Here is a 14,422-nt window from a genome sequence, read left to right as displayed (position 1 = left end):
TTCAAAATCATTTCAAAAGTCCTAGTGATTGTTTTTCCTTATGATCAAAATAAATAATGACATATAATAATATATATTATTCAGCTAGTTAAAAAACCTCCATCCTGTCTTCATTGTTTTCCTTCCTTAAAAACAAAACTTCATTCTCATTCTATGTTTTTGGAATAAAGTAATAAAAATTATTGTAGAAGAAAGGTCCACCTTCTTTATCACCACCAACAATAACTGCATTTTTACAATCATTTTGACCTACTATGTGCCATATTATTTTGGATATTTGGTGCAGTAGAGACGGGGAAGCATAGTGGATAGAATACATGGCTAGAATTAAAAAGCAACTAAACTGGGGCAGCTAGGTGGCGCAGTGGATAGAGCACCAACCCTGAAGTCAGGAGGATCTGAGTTCAAATTTGATCTCAGACACTTAATACATCCTACCTGTGTGACTCTGGGCAAGTCACTTAACCCCAGATGTCCAAAAAAAAAAAAAAAAAAAAAGGAACTAAATTCAAATCCTTCTCTGACACCTATTAACTTGTGATTTTGGACAAAGCAAGGTGCTTCTTGATTGTTTGATGGGTATATAAGGCAAAATAAATCAATAAAATAATCTAGTTATTGAATTGTAAAAGATAAATCATGAGAATCCAAAACTGAAATCATGTTTTAAAAATAATTCAACCAAACACAAATTGCAGAAAGGGTACCATCTATGTATAGAAAAATAGCTCAATTAAAATTCAAAAGTAGATAAACAGGAATTATCCAATTCAAAGTAACTTCCATCATTATTTTTAATACTATTTTTATTGCCTTACCATACAAAAGATAAATTGGAGTGCAAATGCAAACTATGAGAGAAACGTGAGGGTCTGGCTGTCCAATACTGAAGGACAACATGCTGCTCCAACCAACTTCGTGCATCTGGCTCACCAACTGGAAAAATATTTGAAAGTTGAATTTTCTGGAATAGCAACTACATTATAAACCATTACATAAATGATTATATAAATGATAGAATAAAATACCAACTCCTCAGCCTAGCATTTGAAGTCCTCCATAATCTGGCTCCCACTTAACCTCTTAGTTTTATTTCATGTGGTTTTCTTTCACACATTCCTATTTCAATCAAAATAGCCTACTAGTTGTTCCTCATAAATAGCAGTCTACTTCACACTTTCATGACTTTGCACAGGGGGTCTCCCATGTTTGGGATACACTCCTTTCTCATATTTGTTTTTCAATCCCAAGCTTCTTTAAAAGCACAATTTGGATAATAATAAATGTTGGACAGGATGTGGGAAAAGTGGGACATAGATGCCTTGGTAGTGGAGTTGTGATCTGATCTAGCTATTTTGGAGAGCAATTTGGAATAATGCCCAAAGGGTTATCAAACTGTGCATACAGTATCTAGCAATGTCTCTACTGGGTCTTTAACCCACAGAAGAAGGAAATGTATAAAAATATTTGTAGCAGCGAACTAAAAACTGATTTTTGGTCTGATTTTTCTTGCACAATATGACAAATATTGTCCGAAAAGTCTGGAAAGTTTTACTGAATGAAATGAGTGGACTAGGGGAACAATGTACACAGTAACAGAGAGATTATGTCATGATCAATTGTGGTAGACTTATCTCTCCTCAACAATTGCAATGATCCAAGACAATTCCAATAGATTTGGAATCCAAAATGTCATCCACATGTAAATCAAAGCATAGTATTGCCATCTTTTTTTGTTTGGTTAGCTTTTTTTGTTCCTCATGGTTTCTCTCCCCCACCCTCCTTTTATGATTCTTCTTTCACAACATGACAAATATGGAAATATGCTTAAAATTATTTTATATGTATAACCTATATCAGATTGCTTGCTGTCTTGGAGAAGGGGAAGTAAAGGAGGGAGAGAGAAAAAATTTGGAACTCAAAATCTCACAAAAATGAATGATGCAAACTATGTTTACGTGTAATTGAAAAAATAAAATACTATTGAGAAAACAAAAAACAAAGAACACCTTGGATGCCATCACCTTTCTTGATCCCTCTAGTTACAATCTTTCCAGCTCTCTTAAAATTACTTTGAACTTAATTATTTGTTTACTAGATTGTATATCTCAGTAAAATGTAAGCTCCTTGAAGGTTGAGACTATTTTGGTTTTGTTTTTATATCCCCAGTATCTACTACAGTGTCTTGAACATAGCAAGCAAAATAAACATTTATTGAATTGAATCAAAACACTGATTAATATGCATATTGATGTGATGAAATACAAAATTCAAAGAAATGTCATTAACCAGAACTAAAAAAATTCAAACAACAAATATGCACATTAGTACCTATTGTGCACATGTTACCTACCATATGGGAAAAAAAAAATATTATCCTTGCCCTCATGGATTTCAAAGTCCAATAAAATAAAACTATGAAATATTAAAAGCTGCCTCTATTAAGAAAGGACATGCATTATCAATGGTTAACTAGAAAAAAGTTTAACTTTAATATTATTTTCTATGAAAACTGAATGTCAACCCCTCACCTAAGTGCTCATCTTAGTTTTCCTCTTTCTAGTAATTTCACGAATTTACCACATCGTTGCCACTACCACAACCACAATCATCTTTCAGCCAAGCATGACATTCACAAGATCTTGATCAGGACTTATGCTTCTTAAAATGATGCCCATGCAACTGCAGTTATAGTTTTTTAGAGATGAGTTTTAGATGCAACAAATTTATAGAAGTCTCCTTGACTGCATTCTCATATTAGCAATAGCAAGATGAAAACTGCATGAATTTTCTATTCACTAAACCAGTGATTGTTTAAGTCAAGGACACTTTTCTATAGCTTCCTCGTGGTGAAATTTTATATATACATTTTATACAAAATGATCCCCAAGGTTACCACAAATATTCATTTCGACTTCACCATGCTTTTATAAAAACTTCCTCAAAAAATTGGCCATAGTGTTCTTTCACTTCCAAGACTCACTGCACAAAGTGCACAACTGTGCACTTTTGGGGAAGGAGGAGAAGGGATTTGAATCAAGACAGTCTGGTTTATTGCACAACCAAAAATATCTGTCTCCATGATTACAAGCTCCAATTTTGAAATAAAATGAGCAGGAAGAGTGGACTTTGTCTTTTTTTTCATGCTGAAAATGGACAGGTAAAATGCTAGGAGTCACAGGATCACAGAGTGAGAGCAAGGACCTCAAGAAGCCATGTAAGCCAACTTTATTTTATAGATAACTAACTGAGGTTCAAAGATGTGAAGTGACTATCTAATGTTTCTACATGTAAAGCCAGGATTTAAATTTAGGTCCTCTGATTCCAAATCCAATACTCTTTCCACTAAATTGCTACCTTAAGATGGATAAACATAGCTCCATTGAATTTTAAACTCAGGACCTTCTGCATGTAAGGCAGATTTGTTAATGACAATACTATGAAGCCAGTTATACAGGCTAAAACACCTGTGACCCTTGGCCCTACCTCTATCTTAATCAAACTAAATCCTATCATTTTTACTTTCATAGAGATGATGAATCTCTTCCTATCATTCTACCATCACAAAATCCAGTCTATTTCTTTCTATACTGCTGAAACATCTCCCTATGTTGTTTCCTGCCTTCCAGTCTCTTCCATTCTATACAATGCTTCAAGAGTAATCTTTCTATAACCAAATTTTCCATGTGTTTTGCTTAACTGTACTTCTTTGTTATAAAGCAATGATCTAAGGGTAGAAAAAACAGACATTTGAAGTTTCTGAAAGCAATGATAGAAAAAACCAAACTAACCCAAAATACCTCAATAAAAGATTTTTTTAGGAAATCTTTTCCCATACTCAATTTTGAAAATCATAAAATTTAAAAACCATTTTTACATGTAATTGGGGGAAAATAAAATATGAAATAAATGTTTAAAAAGAAAAAAGAAATGTTACTACAAAAATCTCTTCTCACTTGCATATCCTTCACTGTAAAACTTTTAATGGTTTCCTATTACCTACTTCCCCTAAATCCAATAAGACAAGTTTCAAAGGCATAATTTGGCCCCAACTTACATTTCTCTAGCTTTCTTTCCAATTATTCCCTTTTGCCAACCTTACATGCTAAATTGTATTGTTATATTAACATGCCTTTCATTCTTGGTGCCCCTATGCATGCAATTCATTCCACCTAGCATGCCTTTCCCCAGCTTCAAAAACTATTTATTCCAAGACATAGCTCTAATGTTCTCTCTTAAACCGACTTGTTTAATCCCCCTAGAAATAACTCTCCTTCTAAACTACCGTAGCATTTTGTACCTTTTTTACTGAAATTTCACACAATAATTTTTGTTCTTTTTTCCCTTCTATCTACCACCATGCCTAGGTATATATTGAACAAATATTTTCTGAATGAATTATAAAAGAAACTTTAAAATTTAATACAACTTAGAAAGGCTAGGTTTATTGTAAAAATTTCATGAGTTAGCAAACTTCAATTCTAGTATCATTAACAAATTGGGTGACTCTGGACAAGTCATCAGACTTGCTTTCCAGGCCTTACTTTCCTCATTTATAAAAATGAGTGAGTTGGGAGTAATGGTTCCTTACCCACTTCAGCTCAAAAGTGATATGATTCTCTGATGAGTTAAAGAAGAATTTTTTTTTAATTTTAAATTTTTGTTTTTGCTTAAATAAGAATTTAACCTCATCTTATAAAAAAATTCAACCTTAAATTTTGTGACCCCTCCCCACCATGAAAAACATTTAAGGCTAAAGAAAAACTTACATATTTATTTAAAAAACTGAAGAACAGAAATGTCATATAAACATTCCTTATTAATATTAGTTATGTAGTGTTCCTTTTAAGATACTAGAATTATAGATCTCTTAATAACTTAAAGGAGGGCAGCTAGGAGGTGCAGTAGATAGAGCACCAGCCCTGAAGTTAGGAGGGCTTGTGTTTACATCTGGTCTCAGATACTTAACATTTCCTAGCTGTGTGACCCTGGGCAAGTCACTTAACTCCAATTGCCTCAACGAAAAAACAAAAACAAAAACAAAAACAAAAACAAAACTTAAAGGAGCTTTTGAAAGTATAAAGAAAGACAGGAACTTAAGATATATTAGCCAAATTTTAAAATATGACATTTTGTTAAGTAATATTAGATATGGCATTTTCAATTATAAAATACCTTTCCAACTGACATGAGGGACTATTTTCTTATTTTGATCTTGTTCTTCTAATGGTGTTCTATCCACCTGAATCCCAGAGTCTTCTCTACTAAGAGGTTGTTGATCATCATCATCTTCACTTTCTTCAGACCAAATCTATCATATAAGTTAGCAGAATTTACTTTTAGTAAATAGTAAAAAACAAAACAAAAAACTAGAGTCCCTTAAACAAGAAGAAACTAGTTTAAGAATACAACAAAAGAAGAAATAAAGTAATAATATCATTTCTTAAAGTTCATAAGATTTGGCAATGGCCAGAGACTTTTCAATATTAAGGATTGAACCATCTTTTTTTGGTGATAATATTCAGCCAAACTAGTTACAAAAAAAGCTTCTCCGATAAAATGGCTAGCTTAACATTTATCCTACTCAAACTCCAATTTGGATATGAACTTTGCAAATCCTGAGCAAAAGTTATATAATAAGAAGATTCCTTCACTCTCCCAAAAAAGGGAAGGGTAGCTTCTTAAAAACCTTTCTGGAAAGAATCAGAATATAAATGAATATGCAGAAAAGCAAAGTGTTGCCATAGGTTATACCAGGTAGATTGTATGCTTGGCAAGTGTTGAAATAATTAATAGCAAAACTACTGTAACTTACTGGTGTATCTGCATCTGGACCCAATTCAATTTCTTCACCTTCCATCAAGTATTTTCCCCAGTCAAATTCTTCTTTCTTTTCTAAGACATAACATAGTTTTGCTTATTATTAACTTTCTCAGAAAAGACCTAAAACTACACAAAGAAATCACATAAATTTCAAAGTAACAAAGTAATCAAGATCAAGAAATACAAATTTCAAGAATGAAGCATCTCAATAAACAAATACAGAAAAACCCACTCATTTCTATAGATTCTAATTCATATTACAATTTTTAAATCTTCAGAACAAATTTCATTTTGAAATTAATTTCCATTTCATACAAAATTTGAACTTTCACAAAAAGTCCTCTGCTAATGCAAATTTTCATGTTAACTTACCCACTTCTTTTTCTCTTGGTTTTTCCACATAATTGGTGTTTGATGGAGAATCAGAAAGACACAGAAGGAGTGACAATATTGCATAATGTGTATCTGTCTTTAAAACAAGTGAATAAGATGTGTTATTAAAGCATATCATTAAAACCTGTATTTCAGTTTTTGTGACTAAAAACCTAACCTCTAATAGTTACATAATATTCTTTTCCAAATTTATTTTTCTAAGACATTAATCTAAATTACTTTTAAATACTGATTCTCAGATTTCATAACTGGAAGAGAACTAATTGGTCATTTAGGCCAACCAATACCTGAAAAAAATTCCATCTAAAAGATATACAATAGTTGGAAATACAACTTTTGATTCAAGACCTCCAAAAAGAAAGAACATACTTCCCAAGACAGCTCATTCTTCTTTGGGATAACTCTAATTGTCAGGACATAATTATTAAGAGCAAGCCTTTATCAACCTCCTATAACTGCTACCCATTATGAATAGTTCCTGTTATAAGTAACCTCTATTCTTTGTTCCAAATTTTGGTGAAACTTGATAATGTTTTGTATTGAGATTAATCTTCAAATTAGTTTCCAATTCTTTTTAGCCAAAATTTACACTGTTACCCATACTTCATATCATCAGCAAGATAATTTCTAAATTTTAGGCACACTATCTATATTCCAAGTACTATTATTCCTATTTTACAGGTGATGAAATTGACACTCACAAATGATTAAAAAATTTGCCCAAAGTCACAATGCAACAACAAGCAGAGCCATCACGAAAGCACCAATCTTTGGACTCCAAATCAATTTAGCTTTCTATTACATGATGTAGTTCCAGTTCAGAATGTTTTTTTAATAACTTCATTTTTATGGTTATTTCAAGGCTATAGTCTCTCAAATCACACTGCAAGTAGATAATTTAAGTAGATCAGAATCTTACCTAATATATAATGACAACTAAATAACAGAAAGAAAATTCTTTCTCTCTTAGGGTTCAAAGTGACAGCAATGCATATTCTCTTTCCTATTTTCTATTCACTCTTCTTCCTAAAGGAATTTCAATTTGCTTCTAGAGTAGAGAAGACACATCCTGGTCTCTCCTCTATGTATCCCCAAGATGGGAAAATTTAAGGATTATTAAAATACTAGATAAGAATGGATATAATTTACCTAGATTTTAGCCAAGCTTTTGATCATCTCATATTATTCTTGTGAAGATAGACAAAAGGCAATAATAAAATTCAATGAATTCAGAAATAGTTGGATGACTGGACTCAAAGAGGTTATCTGTTAATTACTGAATATCAATATGTGAGGAGGTCTTCAGTGGAATAATCTGGGGATCTGTACTTGAACTGCTTTCATTCTTATCTATAATTTGGATAAAGGTATAGAGAGTATGGTCTTCAAATTTGCAGATGACACAAAGCCAAAAGGAGAGGTAATATAGTGGACAGAAGAATCAGGATCCAAAAAGATCATGACAGGTTGGATCTAAAAAGATGAGGATCAAGAGGGATAAATGCAGTCTTTCCCTTGATTATTAAAACAACAACAACAGCCTTCACAAGTATAAAATTGGAGAGGCATAGCTAGACAGCAACTATTTTGAAAAACTCACTATGAATCAATAGCCAGGTTAAAGCAGCCCAAAAAACCTGATGAGGTCTTAGGCTACAATCAGAGAAGCATTTTCTATAAATAGGGAAGTGATAGTCCTATTATAGGATTTCCTTTGGTGAAACCTCTTCTGAATTTCTTCAGTTCTGAATACCGTGGGTTAAGAAAGAAAATTCCCAGAGAAAGGGAATCTAGATGATAAAAAGCCTTGAGTCCATGTTATAGAAGAAATGTGTGAAATTACATAGAAGCAAATTTAAGTTTCATGTCAATAAAGACTTCCTAACAGAGCTATGTCAAAATGGAATGTGATACCTTGAGAAATGGTACATTCCCCCTCCTCTGCAGATTTCAAACAGAAACTGGACAACTAATTTTTTGATATATTATATTGGAAATTACTTTTCATAGATGGGTTGGACTAAATGATTGCTGAGGTCTTCTCCCACTCTCAAACTCGGTGATTCTGTGAAAGTCAACCAAATGCCATCAAATAATTTCAACATACATTTTAAAATTAGCTAGACAATGTTACCAGCTCCTTCCAGGTTCTGAACTCTAATTCTGAACAGCAGGCAAATGACTGGCCAAAATTGCACTTAGTGTAACAGAAATACCTGAATCAATCAATTCATATGTAAACATATGTAAATTCACATTTATATAATATTTCAAGATTTTCAAAATATTTTCCTCATAACAAGTAATGTAAGATAAGGAAACAGATACACAAGAAAAGGAAGGTCACAGATAATAACAAGAGCTGAATCAAATAAAAGTCTTTTAATTACAAATCTAGCATTCTTTCCTCAAAAGCACACTGCTGCAGTTAACTAATCAAATTCAATTCTAGAGACTAAGCCTTCTTTTGTGTAATGTATGTAAAATACCTTGAGTGCTTAAAGGTTAATATTAACAAGATGAAGATGATCAAAATGGAATTTTAAAAAATAATATACCTTTGTTTCCTTAATACTTGGAAGTTGAGCATGTAGAAACTCTTGAGTTAATTTCTTCCAACTGGCAGCTTTGCTGAGATCTGAATGAATGATGAACTTTTCATAAATTCTAAAATAACAAAAGATAACTGATATTTCAAAAAGAAATGTATTAACAAAAATATTTAGGTTAAATACACATACACGTTCTCCATAGTTATATTCAGGTATCCCATCAAAGTATATTGGGAACTCAAAGGCAATGCAAAATATAAAGTACCAGCCTAACAAGAGAATGTATTTGTCATCATGGTTCATCTTAACAAAGTTCAGAAAAGCTTATCACCAGAAGACTTGCCATCACATACTGATTTTTGGGGCCAGAGAAATACATGATGACTATCTACTGAGACATAGAGGGACTGTGACCTGCATTAGTGAAGAGAATACCCACAGATAACTAAAATACTGGTGTGCATGTATACACACACACACACAGCAGTGACTAACACTGAGCTATAAACAAAAGTTTGACTAAATCATAATAAAAAGGGTTGGTAAATCTCGTGATAGCCACTGCAGTCATACGATTAATCCAAATTTAACAGAAGAACGGCGTAAAGTATGTTTAAGCATTCAACCCACTAAATAAAGTTAAAGCTCAATTGTGCTGTAATACGCCCTAGTTGACATTAAAATACGCAACTTCCGTGACTTTACCCCCTGCTGAAGACACTAAAGCTAAGGTACAAACTGGGATTAGAGACCCCACTATGCTTAGCCGTAAACCGAGGTAATTAAATAATAAAATTATTTGCCAGAGAACTACAAGCCACTGCTTAAAACTCAAAGGATTTGGTGGTGCCCTAGACCCTCCTAGAGGAGCCTGTTCTATAACTGATAAATCCTGATACACCTCACCTCTCCTCGCTTATCAGTCTGTATATATACCACTATCGTCAGCTCAACCCAATAAAGGTTAAGATGTAGCATATGGAGGGGGAAGCAATGAGCTACATTTTCTATATTAGAACACAATGAATTATCTATTGAAACAAAGACATGGAAGGAGGATTTAGTAGTAAATTAAGAATAGAGAGCTTAATTGAAATAGGCAATAGGGTGCGTACACACCGCCAATCACCCTCCTTGATAAAGTAACTTCCTATACCTAATAAGAATACGCAAAAAAGAGAAAAGTCGTAACATGGTAAGTGTACGGGAAAGTGTACAGGAAAAATGTAGCATTTTTTAAATAAAGCATTTAGCTTACACCTAAAAGATTTCATTTAACTCTGACCATTTTGAGCTAGATGTAGTCCTACATATAACTAATTTAACTATTTATCACACCCTTCAAAACATTTATTTATTTTAGTATAGGTGATAGAACAGATTAATCTATAGGCACAATAGAGAGAATACCGTGAGGGAAAGTTGAAAGATTCCATCCTGTAAGTGACAAAAAGCAAAGATTATACCTTTTACCTTTTGTATAATGATTTAGACAAAAAGAATTAAAGCCCGTCTTCCTGAAATTAAGTGAGCTATTGTAGAACAATTGTCAGAACGAACTCCTCTATGTAGCAAAATAGTAAGATGATTTTACAATAGAGTTGAAAAGCCTATCGAACTTAATGATAGCTGGTTGTCCAAAACAAAGAATTTTAGTTTAACTTTAAATTTAACTCAAGTACTAACAAATGTAACTTAAACTTAAATGCTACTCAAAAGGGGGACAACTCTTTTGACATGTAAACAAACTTACTTAAGAGGATAATGAATCTTACACAAAACATTGCAGGCCTAAAAGCAGACACCAATTAAGAAAGCATTAAAGCTCAAACCAACCTGCCATTTAATACCAACAATCCATCAAAATCCCTAATCCCAATATTGGACAATTCTATTAAGATTTATAAGATATAATGCTAATATGAGTAACATGAATATATTCTCCTTGCACAAACATAAATACAGATCGGAACAACCACTTACACTTAATCAAACAAATAATAATACCCACACACTAGCACTCTATTACACACATTGTTAACCAACTCAGGCATGCATAAAAAGGAAAGATTAAAAGGAAGTGTACACACACTGACTTACCCCTCTATTGTCCTCTCTACTTTATGACTGCTTACATCTAGGAAACGATGAAATCTAAATGAAATTGAAAGAAAATAATTTATTCATGGTATTTTTTAAGACACCTGTATAAAAAATCTAGCTGAAATATAAATTTGAAGCAAAATATTTGGCACTGTTTCCTCTCCCCCATGCATTAAAAACTTTCATAAAATTAATTTTCCTCAACATACTTTCATTCAATTCTGCAACTTAACTAACATTAGCCATATTGTTAAAGCACTGTAATACACAATGATGACACACAACAGTTCCTGATCTCAGAGAGTCTACAATCTACTATCGTTTTTACTGAGATGTAAGTCTTCAAGCATAAACTAAGTACTGCTTACTAGAAACAATATAGAAAATTCCTATTTAAGCACAGGTTATGCTAGGTAACCACTAACTTCCTTTCTAAATTTGATATGTTATGATTTTGTGACACATACTGAGATAAGTATAACACAAGATAGTATGTAATGGGACAACGAAGATATCCAGAAAATTTGCTTTAAGAATACCTGATGGGTAAGAAAACACTCAACTGAGTTTATCAGGAAAGGTCATGGAAGAATCTTGAGCTGAGCTTTAAAGAGAAAGGTTTTTAAAGTGTACAGAAGAGGAAGGAGTGCATTTCAGGTATGAAAGGGAGCTTGTGTGAATGTACTAGAGGTAGGCTGGAGGTAGTTTGGCCACACCAAACTAGGTGGCATAGAGTTGGTCCTTTGTAGTTGACATATCACTGGAACTCAGAGAATAAATAGATTATGGCGGGATATATAGAATTAACAATCACCTGCATTTTCATTATTCAGTCATGTTTGACTCTCTAAAGCCCATTGGGATTTCCTCTTATCAAATATACTGGAGTGGTTTGCCATTTTCTTCTCCAGCTCATTTTACAGATGAAGACACTGAGGTAAACAGGATAAAATGATTTGCACAGCTAGTAAGTATCTGAGGCCTGATATAACTCAGGAAGATGATTTCCTGATTTCCAGACCTGATACTCTATCCACTGTACCACCTGACTATCTCATTATCTACATAAAGGGATTTTAATTATAGAAAACCTTGGAACAAATTAAAATACCAAGAAGAAAATATAGAGGAAAAATAAGAAAGCATAGAATAGTTACAATTAGTAACAAATAATAACTATATTATAATATAAAATAAATAACAATAACTAGCATTTATGTGATGCTTACTATGTACCAAGCACTGTGCAAAGTGCTTTTATTTTACTTAGAATAGGGGACCATGACTGAGATTGCTCAGAGATTGAGCTAGCAAAAAAGTGCAATGCTAAGTAAGCTAATTCAACAAGTATTTATTAAAGGAAGAGAAGAAGAAAAAGGTTAAAAATGACCCTTGGTTTTTTCCCTTTGGCCCAGAAAAAAGTAAGGGCTTTACAATTCAAGAGGAAAAGAAGAGGGAAAATTCCAAATTTGGGCAGCAGAGAGGGAAGAGACATCTCTATAAGGGGCCTTCAGCCAACTTATTTCTACATAGCCATTCATTTATGTGACATAAATACCTTAAATTAGAGGCCAGCCTATAATTGCAAAAAAGTCAACTTCCTGAGGCTGTCATTTTAAATTCTATTTCTCTTGGAATATTTCAAACTTAATATTGTTTTCTAAGTTACTATATGTGTCTATTTTATTATTTCAAAACTTTCAATTCTTTTATTGTTGGCATAGAAAGCACAATGCCTGCCTTCCTTCCTTCCCTTCTCTCTGTCCACATAAGGAATCAAATCCCTTATCTGCAGGTGGTCTGCCCAAAGAAATATAAATTTTAATCACTGAAATCTAGCAAAATACCTGGGAGTTTAAAGGTAAGATTTCTTTTTTTTAAGATCTTTGCTTTAAAATCCAATTAAATCTGGCTCTCACAGTCTGGCCAACAATAAATTCCAGCCCAAGCCTCAATTAATCACTGGGTTTTGATGGTTCAGAGTGTAAATAGCAATTATATTTCTGTTTTGACCAGAAACCCTAAGGGTCTTCCCCTCTCAGAAAGATTTTTTCTTTTTAACTAGATAAAAGAGACCTTTTTTGCCTTCCTTCTTACCTAGCCTTTAATGAATGGGTATTGCTTGAAATGAACCTGGGAAAGACCTCAGTTTCGAGGTCTACCACTAAATCCAGGGCCATGTTTAGATGTCTAGTTATCTGGATCTATATTGTGTATATATATGCATATATTAAATAATAGCTTTTTATTTTTGAAATCTTTGCAACAATATTTTCAACATTCACCCTTGTAAAACTTTATGTTCCAAATTTTTCTCCTTCTCCCCATATGCTCCCCTAGACAGTAAATAATCTATGTTAAATATATGCAATTCTTCTATATATATTTCCACATTTATCATGCTGCACAAGAAAAATCAGATCAAAAAGGGAAAATGAAAAACCAAGCAAACAACAACAAAAAAGGTGAAAATACACTATGTTGTGAATGGATCTATATCTTGTCACTGGACCCAGATGGCTTGGGAAGAGAGTGAGGCTGCTGACTTTGCACAGCCCTGCTTTACTTAAATTCAATTCATCTACAAGTCATGTCATCACCTTCCTAATGTCATTGGTCATCTTACCAATGACAAACAACCAAGAGCACAATCCTCTCACTATAACTTAAGTTTTGCTCTAATGAAGCTAAATAAAACATAGGACTCTGTAAATAGTCTGCTTATGAGAAAATGTTCTTGAAAGTTTCTGTTCAATTTAAAGATTACTTTAAATTGCTATTTCCCTTTACTGATAACTGTTTAAAAACAACACAAAACTGTCCAAAATTCTTAGCTACTATAAAAAATACCAAAAGTTCTATTTCAACCTCAAAATCTTATTGAAACTAAAAAGGTGATTGAATTAGAAGACTTTTAATATTTAATCTACGTTTCCAAAGTGAGCCTAATTAAATGAGTCCAAAGTAATTTTACCTTAATTCCAATTATAAGTAAATCCACACACAGTTACTACTTGTGGCATGCAATTTGGCATTTACTCTCCTATTCTGTACCACAGTTGTTTCATGTACACATCTTGTCTCCTCTTCAAAGACAGTAACTTCCTCTAGGGCAAGGAGTCTACCCTGTACTTTTGTACCTAACACATAGCTTTGTAGTATATAGGTATAGAACAGGGTCTTGATAAATATCTGATAACTGCTTACCTTCCTAATTAAGGTTCAAAAATTTCGTCTACAAAGTCTGTCTTAAATAGATAAAATGATTCAACCTTTACTCTACTTGTCCAGTATACCATTTCTTCTCAAATATAACAGTAATAAGATAGTAATTAGTAATACTAGTAGCTAATATTTATGTAATGCTTACTAAGAAAAAAATGTTCACTGCTAAGCCTCATAGTCTTTAAATACTGAGGTTGAGGAAGAGCAGACTATAGATTCCTTAATAACATGTTATCGAACTTCAATTAGTTCAGAAAGGTGGAAAGCTATTTACACCATGCATTATTGTTTTGGAGTCAAAAAGTTGTAAGGAAAGTTTATAGACT

At 32.9% G+C, this 14,422-nt stretch overlaps 1 protein-coding gene across 2 annotated transcripts in view; it reads right to left on the bottom strand.

Moving 5' to 3' along the window:
• TUBGCP5 (tubulin gamma complex associated protein 5) overlaps positions 1–14,422 on the bottom strand; it is a 48,168-nt gene that overhangs the window by 32,185 nt on the left and 1,561 nt on the right. For both annotated transcript variants that reach the window (XM_051984630.1, XM_051984629.1), the window contains exons 2-7: positions 10,869–10,922; positions 8,775–8,883; positions 6,196–6,292; positions 5,816–5,895; positions 5,176–5,311; positions 819–936 (exon numbers count right to left, since the gene is read on the bottom strand). In XM_051984630.1, coding sequence (XP_051840590.1) covers positions 819–936; positions 5,176–5,311; positions 5,816–5,895; positions 6,196–6,292; positions 8,775–8,883; positions 10,869–10,922 — 594 coding nt within the window. The remainder of the gene's footprint in view (positions 1–818; positions 937–5,175; positions 5,312–5,815; positions 5,896–6,195; positions 6,293–8,774; positions 8,884–10,868; positions 10,923–14,422) is intronic.

This window comes from Antechinus flavipes, chromosome 3 (assembly GCF_016432865.1).
Source record: "Antechinus flavipes isolate AdamAnt ecotype Samford, QLD, Australia chromosome 3, AdamAnt_v2, whole genome shotgun sequence".
NCBI lineage: Eukaryota > Metazoa > Chordata > Mammalia > Dasyuromorphia > Dasyuridae > Antechinus > Antechinus flavipes.
Note: the sequence above shows the minus strand (reverse complement) of the source record. Positions and strands in the feature narration are given on the sequence as shown.